At 40.8% G+C, this 21,639-nt stretch overlaps 2 protein-coding genes across 7 annotated transcripts; both read left to right on the forward strand.

The window, feature by feature from the left end:
* On the forward strand, window positions 1-8,184 carry LOC122886294 (cyclic AMP-responsive element-binding protein 3-like protein 3-A). Of its 6 annotated transcripts, none has more exons than XM_044218268.1 (10): window positions 1-156; window positions 483-581; window positions 907-1,222; window positions 1,888-2,021; window positions 2,323-2,433; window positions 2,652-2,758; window positions 5,383-5,451; window positions 6,590-6,674; window positions 6,999-7,092; window positions 7,183-8,184. In XM_044218268.1, the coding sequence occupies exons 2-10, from the start codon at window positions 483-485 to the stop codon at window positions 7,293-7,295; spliced, it is 1,128 nt and encodes a 375-aa protein (XP_044074203.1). In that variant the 5' UTR covers window positions 1-156; the 3' UTR covers window positions 7,296-8,184. The 6 variants fall into 6 exon arrangements, with proteins under 6 accessions (XP_044074203.1, XP_044074206.1, XP_044074205.1 ...); XM_044218271.1 differs by having other exon boundaries at window positions 2-156; window positions 949-1,222; XM_044218270.1 differs by lacking the exon at window positions 1-156 and adding an exon at window positions 183-290.
* Window positions 8,185-11,620: 3,436 nt separating this feature from the next.
* LOC122886295 (relaxin-3 receptor 1-like) lies at window positions 11,621-14,278 on the forward strand. The gene is made up of 3 exons (XM_044218274.1): window positions 11,621-12,046; window positions 12,299-12,742; window positions 12,836-14,278. Exons 1-3 carry the CDS (start codon window positions 11,840-11,842, stop codon window positions 13,445-13,447), a joined length of 1,263 nt encoding a protein of 420 aa, XP_044074209.1. The 5' UTR covers window positions 11,621-11,839; the 3' UTR covers window positions 13,448-14,278.
* Window positions 14,279-21,639: the final 7,361 nt, after the last annotated feature.

Here is a 21,639-nt window from a genome sequence, read left to right on the forward strand (position 1 = left end):
TTCCTTTTGTGCTGATTGGCTCTCAGCTGTCTGCTAAACACTGGATTGGATGGTGATCAGCTGGGTTTGGGAAATGCAGTTGTATGATATGGCATTTCAACTTTGTCCTTTGCAACAGACTTAAGCATTCCTCCTAGACACCTAAACCACAGAGAGGTATTGATCTGATTGTGTGTTTTTATTCCTGCTGGATAGTTTCACTGTAATTTCATCTGCTGCTGCTTTAATGTGACGTTGACTACAGACAAGACGGAGACACATTTGTAATTGGATCACAGGGTGGTTTGTGTGTAAGAGAAGAAGATTCAGATTCAGACTGTGCTTGAAAAAAACAGTTTGAAAGAAGGTTAAAGTGCATGGCTTTTACTTAACAGAGTATTTTACATTGTTGTACTGGTACTTTTACTTAAGTAAAAAAAATGTATGAATACTTCTTCCACCACTGCTTAAAACCCATTGCTCAGAGTAGTTCTTCATTTCAGATGCATGGTGGGATGGACCTCATTGACCACCTGCTCAGGAACACAGATGAAACCCCCAGTTGCCACAGCAACCAACCATGGACTATCACAATTCATGACGTGAGTACGGTGAAGGCAGAGTCACCGCAGGGAACAACATAATCACAACCACAAATTTATTGAATCTCATTATGAAAAACTGACTGCTGTGTGTGATCTGTATCCTCAACAATGGCCATGTGTTACTGAGCTGAATCTGAGGATATATAGGAGCTCATTTACAGTTTTATTGTGTTCTCCTGTGTGGCTGCAACCGTAACTGACAGCTATGAGGCAAAGAGTCACGGGCAAATGAGCTCAAGCATTTGAATGGCAGGTGTGTTTATGTTATTGTCTGTGCTCGTGTGCGGGAATATGATCTGACTGAGTCCGTCAAATCCAGCAGTGGTGGTGTAATGGGATGGTGTATACACGCCCTCCTCCACAGACCCTGAGCCCCGAGGGAAATGCTGCTGATGACTTCCTGGACGCCCTGCTGGGTGGAAGCGACTCCTCCTCGGCTCCGGCATCCCCCCTGTGGTCACCCTGCACCACTGACAGCGGCATCAACGAGGACCCCCAGACAGATCCCACAGAGAGCCTTCACCCAGCCTCCTGCACAGCTTTTCCAGCCTTCGACACAAATCCTTTCCCTCAGCCTCCACCTCTGGAGAACCAGCCAGCACCAAATGAAAAAATGTCTGATGTTTCCATTGATCTAGGTAAGACTAGATTTAGAGTAAAAAGTAAAGTTATGATGTGAAACACTGGCATTTTTTTGCTGGCAAGAAACATCTGTGACACGTGACACAGAGTGAGCTGTGAAACAGTAGATTAAGTGAATAGTGAGCATAAATTTCATGCTAAGATGCATAAAATCTAGAGGAACAAGGTGAACCAGGGAACCGGACATCCAGGTATAAAACAAAGACCTTGGTGTGAGATTTATCCATTTGTATTTTCTGTTGCAGAATAATGAGAGCTATTGACTAAGCCCTTTGACAGATAAGGGCCCTTTCAAAGAGCAAATAATTTGGTTTTTCCATTTCTGAGCATTTGTGAAGAATAAAAGGTTGTGGAATTGTCATTCATCACGTGAGGAAATTGTCTTTTGACGACTGCTTTTGAATAATGGTCCCTCTCTACATTGCTTATTACTGACCCCCTCAATGCTAAAAATACTTTGAAATCGACTGATTAAACCAGATCTGCTACAACACAAAGATATGAAAGACAGAGAAAAGTGTGACATATATTTTGTCTTGTGTTTTGTAAAGAACAGCAGGGTGCAGCAGTCACAGATTTAAATCACTAATTTAAGACACAGAAAGCATACGGAGGCAATTTTGTGAATCATCACCTGCTATTTTTATGGTTCAATGTGCAGGCTGGGAGTCTGGTGACCTCCAGGAGCAGTTTGATATTGCATATTACCTACAAACTACGAACCAAACCTCCCCTCTGTCGTCCGATCAGACTCTCACAGTGAAAGACCTGCTGCTATCCAACCTGGGACAGACAGTAAGGACAGAAGAGTTGAATATTTATGTGAAAGAATTAATTTTTTGTCAAGCTTTCTAACCAATGGGGGTATTAAATAAAAAATATTCAGTCTCTGTGTTCTGAATAAATACAATTTGAACTAACTATACGGTCCACTGCTTCTCTGTATAATTTGCTCAGAGACCAGAGACCTTTTTGGGGTGACCTGTCCCACTCTGAGAAAACAGAATTTTATGAACTGGTCCACTCCAGTGTCTTCTTTGGGTAAACTGCCCAGAGAATCACTTTAACTGGAATATTCTGTCCATCTGGTTCACAGGCACAGCAAATCCCCCAGCACTCCCTGCAGGAGCTTGTACTTAATGAGGATGAGAAGAAGCTTCTGGCTAAAGAAGGTGTGAACTTACCCAGCAAACTGCCGCTGTCCAAGGTACATGAGCAAGACACCTACATGTATGTAGGGCAGATGTCTTAACACACACTCACACATACACACTGTCACGCCGTACACATTCACTTCCTCCTCTGTCTCTGTCACACACTCACATGCATGCATCTAAATTTAAATCTGTATCCCCAGTTATACAACCTCTGCCAGTCCCCCCCCCCCAACCCAGTTTCCCCTCACTTACCCTTTTCTTCTTCAAGTTTGAAGAGAGGGTTTTGAAGAAGATCCGGCGGAAAATCCGTAACAAGCACTCGGCTCAAGAAAGTCGGAAGAAGAAGAGGGAATATGTTGATAGTCTGGAGGGAAGGTAAGAGCCGGCTGCGCTCAGCATCCTCACTCAACACGGCATTATCTCTGCAAGCCTTTTGTCTGTAGTCATTTGTTGTGCTCTTAAGCACTCTATAATGAGCCTGTTTTGTACTCATTAACTTTAATGAACTGTTGCATGGATGGGAGGGGAACATTGTCAAAGAGGTAAATGTCCATTTTTCTATTTCATATCATTGTTGATAAAGCAGAGTTCATGAAAGCTTTTTCATTTGCTGATACCTGGTGATACCTGATACCTTGAAAAGGCTCCTCAGGCTCACAGGGACTTCACAGCAACAGGAGTGGTTTGTTGGAATAAAAAGACAAAGAGCTGAGTTGTGGTAGCTGTCATGGCTGACCAAACAAAAACAGACCGGATGCTTACAGAAACTCAGACTTCTTCAAGAGAAAAAGGCGTTAATTGATATCTGGGGAATTCAGCATCAAAACACCACAGAAATAACAGAGAGTTATCACTGATGTTCCTAAAATCAAAACACAAAGACCCTGCAGATTTTTACTTTAACTATCCACTGATATTGTTCATTATGATTAAGGAACACTGAGAATTAACATTTTCAACACACACTTCCACGTGAGAACATGGCTGAAAAAAATGTGGATTAAAGAATTACTAGCTGTAAAAACCTCTTACTAGGACAAAAGTGCCAATTATTATTATTATTATTATTCTAGCATAAGCAATAACAAGTGCATTATGTCAGGTTATTAAGATGGTAAATGAAAGTACTATGAGAGTATGATAAGTAAAATGCTTGTCTCACTCTCTCATGATTGTGTCCACAGAGGGCCATACACTCACAATAGCCAAGACATGTACACACGCTTGGTGTCTACAGCCAAGCTAGTTTCAGTCTGGACCACAGAGGTGGACAGACAGACCGACACTGCCATCAATACAGCCATGCTGACTATAAAACGACAGACTTTCCTATTCACATACAGAAACTCAAACTCTTTCTAGAGAAACTATTGTGTATGCAACATAATACAAATCTGGATATAAGCATTATTGTCCACATCACCAAAAACTCTAAAAGGAAAGGTGCTCTATGCACACAAATCATTGAAATTATCCTGATTGTAAACATTACATATTGTGGATTGTGGAATTACATACATAGAGACTAATAGAAGAGGATGATTCAGTCATGTCTAGTGTTACAAACTCATTAATACTACTATATATGGAAAAATAGGTAGCTAAGGACTGCCATATAATGAATGAACAATCTCCGAATGTGAACGTTTTCCAGCACAATCAGAAAATATTACATAAACAGTGCAGCTGTGACCTTTCTTTGTCTGATCTGGGGACTGACAACACTGCATAGTGTGATAGCCAGCGGCCTAAAAGAGCAGCAGGAAGGGGAGTTAAGAGTCGAAGACACTGTGTAGATGCAGCATCTCACAAAAGAAGGGCAGGAGATTTTTGCCAAGATGGAGCTCAGTTTAATCATCCTCCTCCTCCTCCTCCTCCTCCTCTCCTCTACCCCCAGGCTGTGCAGAATGAGCCCTACCGCACAGCCAGCCTTTGTCACTAAATTTGTTAATCCGCCTCCCCCACTTTAGCTTTTCCGCCCCATCACACCTCCGCAAACAATGCAGAGTGGTAGAGCTTGTAGTTTGATTCATATGTTGAAAGACTCCTCAAAAAAGGGCAGTGCAGCAGTTCCCCCACATGACTCTGTGTGTCCGGCCCACTCCAGGTTTATTGTTCATCAGTCTCCCCAGGGGGATTTGTAGGATTGCTTGATCTTACTGATGCAGACCTTCAGATGAGTCTCCTTGCACCACTGGACTGTAAAACTTGCCATCGCTGATTCATCTCAGAATGGGGGAGACTGTGTGACAGTACCAGGATCCAAAGATGAATGTGAAATCAGACAGTTAGAGAGTAGAAGAAAGTGAGAGTAAAGAGTCTGTGCTGTGACCAGTGGTAATGTATAAACCAAGAAACCATGGTGTTTTCCACCTGAATCAATAAACATGAATTTAAATGATATTTTAAATTTGAGAACGGTTTGTGTGTTTCCACCTTCTGTCAAACATTATCGCAAAATTGATTGTCTGCTTTCTGCAAGGGCCTCAGAATTGCCAAACAAACTATTTGTGCATATACCCGTACTTTTTAAAAATCCTTAATTATCGAATAGGAGCTTTAAATATCTGATAGTGTGCTATCGACATCTCATTCATGCTTGAGCTCTGTTGCCTCTGGACAACAAAAGTTTCATGATGGGGTGAGATTGTCAGCACAGTTAGCATTTGTTGGTAATTAAGCCGGCTGCAAGCAGAGCGTATCAACAGGGTAACAGTTGTCAGCTCAGTCAGAGGGCCATAATGGAGGGTGACTCACAGTGACAAAAAGAAACGAGAGAGACAGCAGAAGAAGAAGGGGAGTGAGGGGTGGAGTCACTGGATGACAGACTGGGATGCGAGATAACACTCAGCAGACGGATATTGGCAAAGAGAGAAATGAAGGGGAGACAATGCAACATTATATGTATTATTAACAGTATTATTTGAAACCGTCCTTTCTAAATTTTATCTATACTCCCCCGTCTTTCTCCCACAATTCTTCTCTGTCTCTTTCTGTAGGATGTCTGCATGCAGTGCTAACAACCTTGAGCTGCAGAGAAAGATCCAGGAGCTGGAGAAAACCAACAAGTGAGTCCTCAGATTAGCCAACAGGGGCTGCAACTAATGATTATTGCCATTATTGATTGATCTATTTATTAATTTTAGTTTTTTTTTTAAATAAAAATGGCAGAAAGTAGTGGGAAAATGCCCATCACATTTCCCTAAACCCAAGGTGACATGTTCAAATAGCTTGTTTTTTCTGACCAACAGTCTAAAACCCAAAGATATTCAATTTACAGTGATTTAAAAGAGAGGCTGGAATCATGGAATGTTGTCATTTTTATTTACTAATAAACAAATAATCCAGTCGATTGATTTATGGATTAATCAGTTAATCAGTTGACCATTTGCTAAGCCCTGCCTCCCTTAGTTGCTAGCCTGTCAAGCTTTCCGTTCTGACATGGCACAGTTCATAATGACAGTGGCAGATTTACCATCAAAGTTCTCAGAAATGTTTGAAACAATCGGTCCTTGATTCTTATTTTACAGATGAGTTCTGGTCAGTTAAGATCTTGAGCCTGCTGTAAAAACAGTACCACAAATGCAGCTCAGCATCACCTTTTTCAATCTTTGCAATTCCTGTTATGGATTCCATTGTGGGCATAATCTCAAACACAGGAAATAAACCCAACAAAATACCCTTTAAAATGGTGCCTTGAATATTTTACTGTCTGAGTTCATCTTTTTATTTGCCATTTCACCCCACTCTTGAATTTGTTTTCGTGTGGCTAAATTGTTTGTATGAGTCATGTGTTTTGTTGCATGTTAGATTATGTCTGTCAGAGTTTCAGTGGTCTTTATTGATTTTGTCCCCAGCCCATCCATCTCCAGATGTTGACGACCTGTTTAAGAAACTTTCTACTGAGGAGGCTCAGTATAAAATTACCAGAATACAAAGCCCATCCAATTTTAAAACCTCACACGGCATTCTCTGACTTTGCTTCCTCTTCATCCTTTCATCTCATTATGCTGCTTTCTTCCTGACGCTGGCAGAGTGCTGCGGCTAATTGAAACGAAACATGGGAAGAGGCTGCCGTGTGCGGCTCCTCTTTTTGTTGTTTTAGTTACCAGTGATCACAGACGCTGAAACAATGTTGCCTATTGGAACCTTTGGACCATCATGTGAAAAGTTTGTTTCATCTTTCTGTCTGTATTTGTGCGGTAGTGCTCTGTTGGAGCAGCTAAACTGGCTGCAGGCTCTCCTTCCTAACAGCTCCAGCAAAACAAAACACAGAGGGACCTGCATCCTGGTGAGATATATAACACATTACATTCATTTACACCATTGAGAATTTGCTCAGACAGCATAATATGCAACTACTAAATGAATGATGTAGATCGGTGCCTGAGCACATCATTATAACCCACTGCCTGTGCTCCACTATTGACTACTGCTGTGTTTACCTTAGAGATTACAATCAAGTCAAATGTTTGAACAACACCTGCGCTCATCTTTTGTGCAAAATTGTATGTAGGTTATGCCTAATAATTCCCTTTCTTCTTTTCCCTGTGCCTTCTGTCATTTCCCTCTGGCCTCTGTCTTCTGCTTTTGGCCTGTTTTTGTCCTGCTGTAGGTTTTTCTCCTCTCCTTCTCCCTGCTCATTTCCTCAAATCTTCAGCCAGACCCTTACAGCCAACTCAGCCAGGGAGAGTACACACAGAGCAAAGGTCTGCAAACATACATGCACTCACACTTTCTCTCTCTGTGACACACACAAACACACACTCATTCCTCTCCACCACGTCTCTGCCCCACAGTGCCGTCCCGCTCCCTGCAGTCGATGGATGAAGCGCGAGACGTCCCTCCTCTTCCTCTCCTCTCTGTTACCAGGGGCTTTAAGGCCCTGTACAGCCTGACAGAGAAGCACTGACTCAGGACAGGTCTTCCCACGATAGACTTCCCATCCAGCATAGGGACAATCCCTGATCTTGATGTAGCAAAGGAGTGCAGGCTCACTTGCAAGCGCAGCATCCAAATGAGCAGTTTGATTGTTTTCCAGTGTCTGGCTCTCACTGCAGAGACTGAGTGAGGTATTATGGTGTGGTTGCCATCTGCTCCAACACACAAACAGCTAGTTAAAAGATTTTTCTAACTGAACTTCACTCACTCAGATGGAGTTGGGCGAGGATGTCATCCAAACAGACGTCATTTTTCATTTTGCTTTGGAAAATGGAGCCTCAGGGACTTGGTCGAGCATGTATTATATTGCTGACTGCAAGACGTAGGCATGTATGATCTGTAAAACACAAATGTATTTTCTTATTTACTTTTAATGTATATGTTGAAGAACCTTATCAAAAATGAGAATTTGAGTTGCATTTTGTAACTGTTCAGTGCAAAGCTGACAAAGCATAAAAGAATTTAATAATTTGAATTTTGGAAGCACCTGAAAGGTTTTGTTTCTTTCAGTAAAGCCATGTGTCCAATTTGGGAGAGATTTGCATCCCAAAAATAATGAGGCAATATTTAAAAAACAAAAATTATTTGGCCCCCAAAAATAAATTACTTAATAAGCAAAAGTTGCCGGATGACTTCTCACTTCAATAAAAACTAATAATAAGCTTCACTTTCATGCCAGCTATCAATATGAAAAAGTGGGCTTCAGTTTTTAAGAATAGTGGATATCATATCTCACTTTTAGAGCAAAAGTCTATGTTGTTATTATATTTGTGGAAATATAATTATTGGTTGGTCATGTATCTATGTAAAGTGCATTTTTCTGGTGGGGTCAAAATGAAACGTTGCAAAATCCCCTGTTATTTAAAGAACACTTGACTGGTTATTCTTCTTCTGTTCCATGTTCCTGTCCATAATAGCCCACATCACAGTTCAGACAGCTTGTCTATTTTACGGGACACAAAGCGAGGAGGCAACAACAGTTCATCTCTGTCCATATTCACCAACACACTTACAGAACATGTAGTATATTATATTTTATTAAGTTGATGCCTTCCCAGCCAAAGAATGAGGGCAACATCGAGGTCACATATGGATTTATTTTTGAACCGCTGATGTTCAAACAGCCTCTGCTCACTGTAATAGGTGGACTCAGTTGAGGTCAGTCCCACAACATGCTCTTTACATACTGCGTGTGTTGAAGTTTTACTGGGATACAGTTTGCAGACGGGCCGTAGCTAACATAGAGAACAATGAGGTCATGTCCATCATTTACAGTAGAGTTTACATTCTACGAATACACACATATTACACGTGTTGGGTTTTTCAAAGCTGATTCTGATATTTTTTTAGATTAAATTTGACAGGCAAACAAGACTAAGAGTCCACAGCCATGCTAGCATCTCTGTGAAACTGTACTTAGGCACAGCAGTGCTTTGAGCTAAATGCTAATGTCAGCATGCTAACATGCTCACAATGATGACAAATTTACATTTTGAATCTGACGATATTGCCAAATGAAAGATCAGGGGATCATCAAAGTTATGACATCATAAAAGGGACATGAATTTCTGAACCAAATTTCATGTCAGTCCATCCAACAGTTGTTGAGATATTTCCGTCTGACCCAAAGTGGTGGGCCGACTGAACAACCAACATTCCTAGAGCCAGGCCGCTAGCATGTCTAAAAACTAAATACATTTAAATAAAATGAAAGGAATTTAGTATTCTGCACCAGGGTTATATAGCTACCTGGCACCAGACCACAATGTATGGAAATCAAAATTATTAGAAAATATAATTCAGCAGTTAAATTAATAACTAAAATATAAAATGTTGTGATATTGTTTAATACTCTAAAATTCTACAGAGTTTGGTTGGGTGCTAGTCAAAAATTTCATATGTGGGTGGGGTTCTGTTGGATAAATTAGGGCTTATGACCTCAGTATTTCTAAAATCCAGGCTGTTTGCAAAACAGGTGTCATTTACATTTAACAATCCTCTCTGAGTGCTGTTTGTTCAAGCTGTTACAAGAAGTGAGGAGGTGGACAAAACTTTTACAATTTAAAAACTGAATGATTTCAGCAAACACGGACCACAAATGTGAGTATGCTATCCACACTCGGAGTCAGAAACGAATTACTGATCAGACTGCTTTAAGCAGTGTTTTATGGTGGTGTGATAGAGTTTTAGATGTAGTTAGAAATTCAATCTGAATATCAATCATGTGAGAGTTGAGCAGAGGTGCTGCTACCTGAGGGGAGAAACAGGTCACAGGAGGAAAAGATTATTAATTCAGGTATTCTTGCAAGCTTAGTTTTTCCTTTTCGTGAACGTTTGAGCAAAGAAGCAGAAAAATGATCAAAAAAAGAGGATTTTGTTTTACAAAATGAGAAAGCCACTGTGAGACACGTATCTTTGCAAAAATCATTTTTAAATGATGATGAATTATTTCTTCAAATGGTAGTGCCAGTGTACATTGATCAATGTTTGTCTGACTAGATTCTGGCTATAGAGGATATTTGAAATATTTCATGATTTTTTTGCCCTTTTGGAATGAAGGTCTTCCTTAATATATTTCTCCCACACTTCATCATTGCTTGTATGAAGAGCTTTATTTCACTGCTGCTATATTTTATGCATTGCAGCAATGCGAAGAGGGAGCCATTCAGACTGTGAATTCAAATCACTTTTCTGCTAGATGCTCTTGCGTGAGCAATGTCAGTATCTGCCTATCCCTGTGTTTTTTAAGTGTCGTGAAAAGAAAGACAAATGAAAATGAAATTAGACATCTTTAAGTGCCTTGGAAAGCTTCAGCAGATACAAATGAGCGTCTTGACAGAGAGCTTCAGGGTCAGACTCCAACCATATCTGCATTTCCATCCATCTCAATATTGGTGAAACATTAAAGCAAAAAGAAGGAAACTGTCAACAAATTAGTGTTGTTTTCATATGAAGTTGTTCCTGATTGCTTATGAAACCAGACAAAGTAATAAACTACTTCCAACTGTCTTGACCAGACTTTAAATTGGACCCCGATACAGCATTTTAGAGGAGGATTTAATGTCACTAACTGGTGAGGCATTGCAGTTTGCTCAGGGACAAGATGTCAGACTCTCTGCTGCAGGTGAAAGGATTTGTACAAATTGTTTGATAAGTTACAGACTGTCTGAGCAGATCCAGTCTGGACTGTTGAGGCTGCTTAAGAAAATGACTCTGAATTTCTCCTTTTCTAGCCGGCGTGTCCCCTTTCTTTTCTCTCTAAGGCACATACAGCTGGCCGTGGCTGTGCACTGTGTGAATAACAACAGTGACCTATAAGAAATGCTAATCAAAAATGCACATCTCTCTCTCTCTTTATCTCCCTCTCTGCCTGGCTCTCTCACAAAGACTGAAAGCTGTTCGAAATTTAAGATGATTTTGAATTTTAGATGTGCATCATTTCAGATGCATGTTAACAAACCCTTGTTGGCTAAGGAAACCTTTCTGAAAATACCATCATGTATAGTTTAGCTTCACATCAGATTCAGGAATATTAAAGGTGATATTTGGACATGACATCAGAGACCGGGATTAGCTGGCTCCATCAAAGAGGAAAAAAATACAAACAATGAATAAGAAGCTTATAGTGTACAAATACTGTATTAGTGAGTAACTATAGAGCTAAGATGGTGTGAGTTTTAATCTAAAGAAAGCAAAAACACGGCACATGTTTTTCTGAGCTACTGTATCTTTAAAACAAGCCAACAATCCATTCACCTAAGAGCAAAACATTGACTCTTTTGCAGTGTATCAGACTGCAAAATTATCTTTCCCGCCATACAAGAGAACACAAGGCTTTACCTATTTGTTTACCCATGAATCATCAGGTAGGCCAACTACGCAGAACAAAAAGCTTCTAAAAACATCTGATTGTATCTTTTAATGGAAACAGAGCAGAGAACTGGCTCCATCTGAGTTTGTAGTTAGTGGTGCTTCATGAATGCCCAGTATCTGCTGTAATAATCATAAAAGTATAGTAGCCTAATACTGCATATTGATGTCTTCATGTGCGCGCCCAGTCAGTGCGCCATCGAGCGGTGGAGGAGAGCCTCAGCGAGTATAAAAGCCTCCAGTGTCAGACCGCTGATGCTGAAAGAAGAGGCGGCTGCATCACTACAGACAGCAGCCTGAGCGCTCCTAAGTAGGCTGACACGGATTAATCAACTTTTATATTTCGTATACTTATATATATATATATATATATATATATATATATATATATATATATATATATATATATATATACTTTTTCCGCTTGTAAAAACAATGAAATGCGAGCAGAGACGCGTTTAAGTATATAAATCACTTGGATAAATCATGCAACTCTGATCTCTTTGAGCAAGACTAAATAGGCACAGGACGAGGATTATGTGGATTTCTGCATCCACACCTGCGCACCCGCACTCTGGAAGCCTGAAAGAGGAAGGAAACCTGCAGAACGTGTTTTAAAACTCGCCCTTTTCCCTCTGCAAAACCATGCAGAGCAACAGCAGCGCCTCCGGACCCCTGACCGCTCTGAGTGTGTGCGGAGGGGAAGAGGATGAAGGCGAAATCTTCAAACTTGTCAGCCCCACAGGAACAGCCTCCAACCTCGCAGCTTTTAACCTTTCACTGAACTGCTGGCTTCACATCCTCTCCAAGGAGTCCTCGCTGGACCTGCACGGAGACAGTGCGAACATGGCAGTAGGTCCATTTAAGGATTTACCTTCCTAACAGAAATCCAGATGGATAAAATGAGTAAATGTTTCTGTCAAAACAATAATTTTGCATGAATCATCTAAAACATATGCTGAAATAAAGTGTTTGGGGGTGTTTTTATTCTTTCATGCATGTTGTATTTTGCCTTAAATTTCCCCTTGAGGACTTTTGTGACCATTTGAGTCCTGTTTACCAGAAAACACACACAAAAAAAATGTCATCGTATGTGTTTGACAGGTGCGAGTTCTCATTGCCCTGGTCTACCTGGTGGTGTGTGTCCTGGGGCTTGTGGGTAACCTCTTGGCACTCTTCCTGCTCCACTCCCGCCGCCGGGGCCACCACCACTCCTCCATCGACTGCTTCGTGATGAGCCTGGCGCTGACAGACCTCCAGTTTGTCCTCACCTTGCCCTTCTGGGCTGTGGACACGGTGCTGGACTTCCGCTGGCCCTTTGGCCGGGTCATGTGCAAGATCGTGAGCTCGGTCACCACCCTGAACATGTATGCCAGCGTCTTCTTCCTCACCGCCATGAGCATGACCCGCTACCGCTCTCTGGTTACCTCTCTGAAGATGGACAGCCCTAGGATCGCCACTGCTCGTGCCAAATGGGCCAGTTTGGCCATTTGGGTGGTGTCACTAGTGGCTACGCTGCCTCATGCTTTCTACTCCACCACTGTCCAGGTTCGTTGAATTGATAGTTAGTTGATTTGCTTCCAGTACATGCTTTCTGTTTTGGGTTAGCAACCTCTTATGCAGTTGTTGTTGTGTTCACAGGTATCTACAGATGATGAGCTGTGCTTAGTGCGGTTCTCTGACTCTGATTCAAACCACTGGGATCCTCAAGTCCTGCTTGGACTCTATCAAACACAGAAAGTCCTCTTGGGATTTGTAGTTCCCTTGATTGTCATCTCTGTGTGCTACCTCCTCCTCCTGAGGTTCATCCTGAGCCGGCGTATCGTATGCAGCATGGTCAGTGAGAGTGTGACAGAGAGGTCAGAGTGTGAGAGAGGACGCCACCGCCGCCGCTCTAAAGTCACCCGCTCTGTCACCATCGTAGTTTTGTCCTTTTTCATCTGCTGGATGCCTAACCAGGCTCTCACCCTGTGGGGGGTGCTAATCAAATTTGATTTGGTGCCCTTCAGTAAAGCCTTTTACAACGCCCAGGCCTATGCCTTCCCCCTGACTGTGTGTTTAGCTCATGCAAACAGCTGTCTCAACCCGGTGCTCTACTGCCTGATCCGAAAAGAGTACAGAGCAGGACTGAAGGAGCTTCTGCTGAGAGTGTCTCACTCCATCCAAAATGTTCTCACTCTGGCTCTGAGAGGGAGGAGAGTGGATGAAGCACCGCCCAGCCTGGTTATGATACACAAAGACATCAATATGTGATTTACTCTGTAAAATGAATAGTTTGACATTTTGGGAAATACAATTATTCGCTTTCTTGCTGAGAGTTAGATGAGAAGATTAATACCACCCTCATGTTTGGACGCTAAATATAAGCAGGTTAGCTTAGCTTAGCACAAGGGCTGGAAACAGGGGGAAACGGCTAGCCTGGCTCTGTCCAAAGGTAATTAAATGCCAGCACCTCTAAAGCGCTCTAATAAACACGTTGTATCTCATTTGTTTAATCCATATAAAAACCAACGTGAAAAAAAGACAAATTACGTGCAGGACTATTTCTTGGCTCAGAGTAGTAACTTGGTTGACCAGTTATGTTTTAGCTTGACTATGCACTTTTGTGGAAAGTGCTCTCCTCGCCAGATACGCCACTGTGGAAATAATCTCTTTCTCCCTGAATCACAAGTACATTCTGGAAAATAATCAATACCTCGAATAAAACGCCTCTGAGTAAAACTGTGGGCTGACCCCACACAATCAAGCAAAATACAGTGTAGTGTTTGAACAGTTCAACCAGTAAAGTGATTTTTGTACTTTGCATCTCAAACACCCACTCAGGCAATCATGAGGACTGTAAGATTGTTACATTTTCATTGGGATTGACTGATATTTATTTGTTTTATTGTTGCTAACTCAGTCAGGACAGTAGAATCTCCCACACTTTACTCTTCATATGCAGTAAAACGTAACTTCAGGATATTTGTCATTCAGTGTAGCATGAAACTGTCGCCCATGTTCATGTCTCTCGGTGTCTGCATTGCTGTTTTGTGATTACAGGTATGTAATGTGACATTAAATAAAAACGAGAGGACAAAAGAGTTTAGTGACGTCTCTGGAAAGTTAATCTCGTCTGTAGTCGTAAACAGCCACAAAACCAGGAAGACGAGGAAAATCAGTCAACCACACAAACGCTGCTCCACGTTTTTGCCCTTTTGCAACCTTTACAGTCTGAACACGGATAAACATCTTCAGCGGCCCACAGATAGGGGCTGACATGCAAATACCACACACACACACACACACACATACACACACCCACCACTACCACAGTCCTTCCATTGTGTGCCATTCAGGTAGTAATTACTTCTCCAATCAGAATCACGGATTTATTCAGCAGGTCTCTGTGTGGGAGGCTCTGATGCCCCCCAAAAGCCAGCGGGTCACCAAGGGAACCTGCATCTTCAAGCTGCAAATGGAAAATAAAAGTGTGATTTCAGAATGTGTCAGCCAATCTTGTGTGTGCCCAGCTATTCATTTTCAAGGGAGCAATTTCACAGAGTCCCATTGATGAAAACCACTTGAGTAAATTCATCTGTGAGTGTCATCCCTATACCTCCAGGTATGGCCAGTAGGGATCAGGGTTTAAAGAAATTACAGGCTCAAGATATTTATTTTCCCAAGAGGAGATTAGCATGAATAATGTATATATACATATGTGTATATATATATATATATATATATATATATATATATATATATATATATATATATTTGAAGGCATTAAAATGTGTCAAAGTCAATCTGATTTGGAGGTGATATGTCAAGCACGCAGTAAAGACATGATGCATTTCGGCAAACAAAGCTGTGGAAAACAGCCCAAATGCTACCACTGAAGAAAGTGAGGAAGATTATATTATATAATATACTATATATATATATATATATATATATATATTCTATGTATAAACACAACAGAGTAGTTATTTGTACGTGCAAGGATTTATAGACTGTGTGGTAAATTCTTTGTCTGTTTGAGATAACCTGTGGATTCAAGTGCGAGTTAAAAACCTTGACTGCATGTGATTTCCAAAAGCAAGCAGCAAGCCAATTTGTACAGAGTTCGTGTACTGTTTACAAGCTGAAATACAATCAGGAAGCCGGTTTATCTGAGTGCTGCCAATTTAATAAAGAAACACTGGCCAGGGTGCACATACACAGCAAAGAAAGAGAGAGGAGGAGGGAGAGTGTGACAAATTCTCCAATACATGTTAATGAGCTACAAGATGTAATAAGTAATATAATTTAACTCAAGACCACTTACTGGCCTAGTTGGAGCTTTCAAACACATAAGTTGCAGTTGAGAGCTCCAGTGGTAAGCTCAATGGCTTCTTACAGTCTCCAGTATGAAGAGCTTTCAGACTGCATCTCACAGCCTTCATGATGAAGACTGTGAATTGCAGTTTAAAGCTCCAGTTGAAAGCTCTATGCCATGTAACGGTCTTCATCATAAAGAGTTTTCAACCACATCATCATGAAGATCATGACATGTGGTTGAAAGCGCAACTGTACCTCATGGTCACTCTTTACTCAAGATTGAATTACTAGATTACTAGAATTACTAGCCTGTAAGGTGCTGTTGAAAGCTCCTGTTGAAAGCCCATGTAGGGAGGAGGTTGGGGTGGATTGCTCTGTCAACAAAACATCAGGCTTCAACACGGTAGACCGCTGTTCCACGGTCTTCTTCATGAGCATCTCATGATCCTCATCATGGAGAGCTTTCACTGTTGAAAGCTAGTAAGTGGACCTTGAATTCAGATTATTTTGTCAAAGTACTGTTCCAAAGGTAAATAATGAACTTTTACACTCACAAATAATATAATCCTCTGAAATAATACACTCTGTAACATCATCTGATCACACTGTATGTAGCTGCCCGACCTTTAAAATCCTGTAACTAGAAAATCAGGAAGATTTCTTGACTGAATTCAGGTTCTTATTTTAAATTTTTATTTACCCAGGGAAGTGTCACTGAGAACTGTCCACCAAGAAAGCAGGTAAACTGTTCAGATTATTTTATGTTTTCACATTTCATTTATTCATTTAATTGTTCATTTACGTACACTGTGAATTCTATACTTTTCCACAGTCACACAGAGTCAAAATGACACCAGAATGAGACTTAAAAACTCGTAATTTGTGTGTAATTGTACCTTCTCTCAGGACCAATACCAAGGACATGACTTCCATGTCCTAAATGGTAGCTACAGCCCTACTCACACACAGACCAGCCTGATCTGTTGGTCACCGAGCAGCTCCACTGGAGGAAAGGGGATTAAAGGCCTTGCTCAAGGGGACCTCAGCTGTACTAAGCATTGCTTTCATTTTCCCTACACAGATATATCATGCTGGTCCAGGGATCAAACCAATGCCACAAGTCCGCTTCTCTAGATGTGTGATGTTACGTTAGCACACATAACTTAATCTTCTTCTCCTTAGTTTTATGTGACCACAATTGCTGCTTTAATCTTTTTGTAATTTATTTGAGATCAGGTAATACGAGTCTTGATCTTTGGGTAATACAGGTAAATGAAATACAGTGACTTTTGATATATAACCATTAAGTTTCAGACAAAAACATGTATTTCATGGCAGTAATTTAAGGTAAATGTTTTGAGCATTTATGTGATGCACACTGTGTTGGCAGCATGAGCAGGAAGAACAAAAACATGCCTCTCAGGAGAATAATTTCCATCGAGAACTGTGGTGATGAATCTGAATGTAGTTAATTAGTGACGTCAGAGCTTGTGAGACACATGACTCATATATTACAATTAAAATGCAAGTGTCTTCAAAGAGCAGAGACAAGGTCATTTTCCTCTTTCAAGAAGGCCAAAGTTGGTGAAATCATTTTCGAAATGATTGACATTGTCGTTAAAATTATTACCATATGAGGATGAAAGTGTTCATCCGACCTTAGTCGAATGTTGCCAATTGTAACATATTAATCAGGACAAAGAGCGTGCTTGTGACAAAATCTGCTCCACTTAGCAGTAACAGCTCAATTTAGAGTCTTTTAGAACATTTTACTTTCCATTTCCAAGTAAATTTACAGCTATTTTATTTCCTGTTTTTTTCACCCAAACCTTCTATAACTAAAATTGGGGTTTCAAGCAAAAGGGCTCAAGTTCGCCCACAATTGTCTCTTCTGGCTCACACTAACTTTCTGAACTTTTTCCTGCACTCTCTCCAATTACACAGCAGTTCATTCAGTTTCACGTTAGAGTAAAATGTAATTCTATGAATCTGCTGCTGCTGCCTCCATCTGAGGGAGACTCGTCTAATGTCTTAGTTTGGACGTTGAGCTTTGGTTTTCTGGTTTATTGGACTCATCAGAGAGGACAGGATGATTCTTTTTTAATTTAATTCAGTGAAATTGATACTGGATAAAGATAAGAGGATAGATAGTATAAACTATTCAAAATGTTTTTATTTTCAGACTCTTCCTACTTCTGCTCTCCATCTTTATCCCATTTGCAGTACTATGCCTTTGATGTGACTACACCGTCAAATGCGTGGTTGTCAACTTCAGCTTCCTTCCTCAGAGACTTGCTCCAGCTCGCTTATGCTGAATGGGGAGCGTCTGAAAACAAACAGCCATCAGGTCCTTCCACACATTTCTTTAATGAGATTCAAGGATTCCACAATCTGGTTCCTGATTCACTGAATGATTTCCTTGTATGCTTTGGTGTGGCAGCCATGTTGGAGCTTTGACACTCTGTAGCAGGTCGGTTAGACCCCGTTAGCCCCATTCATTGTTCTCACTCTCCTTAAAAGCGTCCCACTAACTGCCAGTCAAAGTCTTGCACACAGCATGAAGCTTTCACAGCAGGGTTCATGTTAAATGTTAATGAGCTGGGCCCGTTTTCCTCCAGACGTTGCACTTTGAATTACAACTGGAGTTTGATTCTGGCTCCATCAGACCACAAAATATTTGATGCACAGTCTTCTACTCTCTGTGTGCTAGCTCCAGGCATGCTGTCACTGACTGTCTGTCCTTATGGCCATTCTGCCTCGTAGCACAGACTTAAGAAGTGCTGCACTGACTGTTCTCCTTCCAGAGAGATCTGCCTTCACAGCCAACAGGGCTCTGATGTAGAGTCTCTGACCGTGGTCCTTGTAGCTGGGTTTAGGAGGATGAGCAGTTCCACAGTCTGTGTGGTGCTATAAAAAGTTTCCAATATCTAATGATGGAGCCTGTGAACATTAAAACGTTGGAAATCGTTTGATGCTGTTCTTCAGTTTTGTGCTTCCTCACTATTCTGTCTCTGAATATTACACAGCTCCTTCGAGTACACGGTTATGCCTCTCAGGGAGAGACAGTATGCTTTCTAATCCATTTCCTATCATTTGAACTGATCAGGTGGACATACATCAAGTTTTAGAGACTTATACAAAAAAAAATGCACTTAGTAGCCACTTTATTAAGTACACTTTTCTAATAAAGGGTAGGACCTCCCTTTGCCCAGAGAACAGCCTGAATTCTTCGTGGCATCGATTCAACAAGGTGCTGGACAGATTCCTTACAGATTCTGGTCTGTGTTGAAATGAGAGCATCACGCAGTTGCTGCAAATTTGCCAGCTGCACATTCATGCTGTGAATCTCCCGTTCCACCACATCTCAAAGGTGCTCTGTTGGAGTGCGTTATCCTGCTGGAAGTAGCCATTAGATGCGTAGTCTGTGGCCATAAAGGGACGTATATGGTCAGCAACAGTATTCAGGTAGGCGGTGGCATTTAAACCATGCTTAGTTGGTATTAAGGGGCATAATGTGTGCCTAGAACTAGGTATTCCCAACACCATTACACCACCACCACCAGCCTAAACTGTAGACCGATGGATCCATGGATTTGTGTTGTTTACGCCATATTCTGACCCTACCACTGCAGCAGATATCAAGAGTCGTCAGACCAGGTGACGTTTTTCCAATCTTCTACTTTCCAGTTTTGGTAAACAGTTTCCTGTTCTTAGCCGACAGGAATGAAACCCGATGTGGTTGTCTGCTGCTGTAGTCCATTCACTTCAAGGTTCGATGCGCTGAGTGTTTAGAGATGCTCTTCTGCATAGTACTGTTGTAACACCTGGTTATTTGAGTTACTGTCGGCTTGAACAGGTCTGGCCATTCTCCTCTGACCTCTGCCATTAACAAGGAATTTTCGCCCACAGAACTGCCGCTTACTGGATTTGTTATTTTTTTTACACCATTCTCTATAAACTCTAGAGACTGTTGTGCATGAAAATCCCAGGAAGTCAGCAGTTTCTGAGATACTCAAGCCACCCCATCTGTCACCAACAATCAATCCACAGTCAAAGCCACTTAGACCAGATTTCTTGTCCCTTTTGATGTTTGGTCTGAACAACTGAATCTCTTGACCACGTCTACATGCTTTTATGCAATGAGTTGCTGCCACATGATTGGCCGAATAGATATTTGCATTAACGGGCAGGTGTACCTAATAAAGTGGCCACTGAGTGTATTTAAAAGATTTGGGTGCAGTTTGAGTGTCAAAGCAAAAGGGTGGAATACTTAAAAGGGCACTCCACCAAATGTACGTATGTATTTCAGTTTACTTGTCACAAGGAGTCATACTCAGCCTGCGAAAACAGACGTATAATGTCAAGAAATGGTCATTTACCAGTCATGGAGGGTCTAGCGAAAGATGCTATTGGTTGCATTATGGGAAATATAGGAGCTTGACCCATACTAGAGACTAAAAGCCAGGTTATCGCTGCCTCTGCTACATTGATTTTGAACAAAAAAATAAAAATAAATCTGTCTCTTGCAAGTGTTGCAATATTAAATCACCAGAGTATCCCTTAACATTTCATTCATTTTTGAATACTGAAACAAATTTAATTAACGTATTCTAAATGGGTCTACAGCTTTATCACATACTGCGATAAAGGATTTTATCCATCTCACCCACTGCTAGCTGTAATATATATATATATATATATATATCTCAATGTAGTCAATTTTCTCAAAAACTCAATTGAGATTTTGTTGATAGATAAAATAACCAGACAGAAATGTCTGTTTTTGGCAAATCCAGAAAACTAAATACCTCACAAATCAAGGTACCTCATCTCATCACAATCATATAAAAATCCAATAATGCCACAAAGCAAACAAAGGTCATTGATTTACAACATTGCCTACAATTACCTAAAATCTGTTACACAAAATTAAATTTATTTTTGTTCTCATTTTTGCTGTTTTTCTAGTGAAATACTGGATACTTTCACCTCTTCAGGCCTGTAAAAATTAAATCATCTCAAAGAAAAATCCCTCTTTGGTTGAACTGCTCACAGCTCATGTCCATAACCTGCTATAAAGGGGTACAGGTCTACTTTGATTTATTGTCACAAGCTGTGTATACCATCATATGACCCAACCTTTGGTAATACACCACAAAATAATGTGAAAAAAAGGGGCTGAGTCCATTTAAAGGGCAGCGTGAGAACATTTTGCTCAGGAGCAGTCATAAGTCTCCATCAAGAGGTCACATGAGTCCTCCCTGAGGCAGGGAGGACAGCAAAAGCACTCCTGCCTGGAAAGGAAACAACCTTAACGAGAGGCTATATATGCTTCTATGTTCTGTCTTTGACCCCAGCCATGTTGTGTTGGGTGCGTAAGTGAATTTCCTAATTTTACTTTAATTATTGCACACAATTATATTGGATATTAATGACTTTAATTTAATGGTAATAATTTTGTTCTCTCTATGCAGAGCTTAAGCCACACACACACACACACACACACACACACACACACACACACACACACACAAATCTAGAAAGAAATGAAAATAAAACAAAACTGCTCTGCATTTTGAACCTGAACTCCTGCCTCATCTATGGGTCTCTCAAACACACATCAGCCTAACCACAAGCCACTGGGTTTACAAGTTAACGAGCACTACAGAGCTCACAATAAAAAACACATTTATGTATAGACAGAGTGAGTGAGGAGAGTTTGATTTGCACTAGGTTTTTTCCCCCTCTCTTTTTGTTGTAGATGCACATGTGCATCACGTGGCCCGAACAACCGACCCTAGCAGCGTTAACTGTCTGGTTTTATTATAATAATTTTTGTTATTAGTATGGTGATATTTGTACTATTATTATTATTAGTTTTGTTTGTTTTTATTTTAGGGTTTTGTTGGATAATGTCTAGTTCTTGTCTCTACCCCTGTACTGTGTTTTTTCTGCACTCTGCAATAAAACATAAAATAAAATAAAAAATATAAGTTGCAGCTGTTATATCTGTAGAGACAAAGTGCCTTAATGGACTGAAGCATATTCAACATCAGTAATAATCCACAAACACCTGTAACCCATTGCACAGTCGTAGCATCTGATATGAGCGTTTTGCTTGAAAAAAAGAAAGAGCAACTAAGGCG

Source organism: Siniperca chuatsi, linkage group LG13 (assembly GCF_020085105.1).
Source record: "Siniperca chuatsi isolate FFG_IHB_CAS linkage group LG13, ASM2008510v1, whole genome shotgun sequence".
Taxonomy (NCBI): domain Eukaryota; kingdom Metazoa; phylum Chordata; class Actinopteri; order Centrarchiformes; family Sinipercidae; genus Siniperca; species Siniperca chuatsi.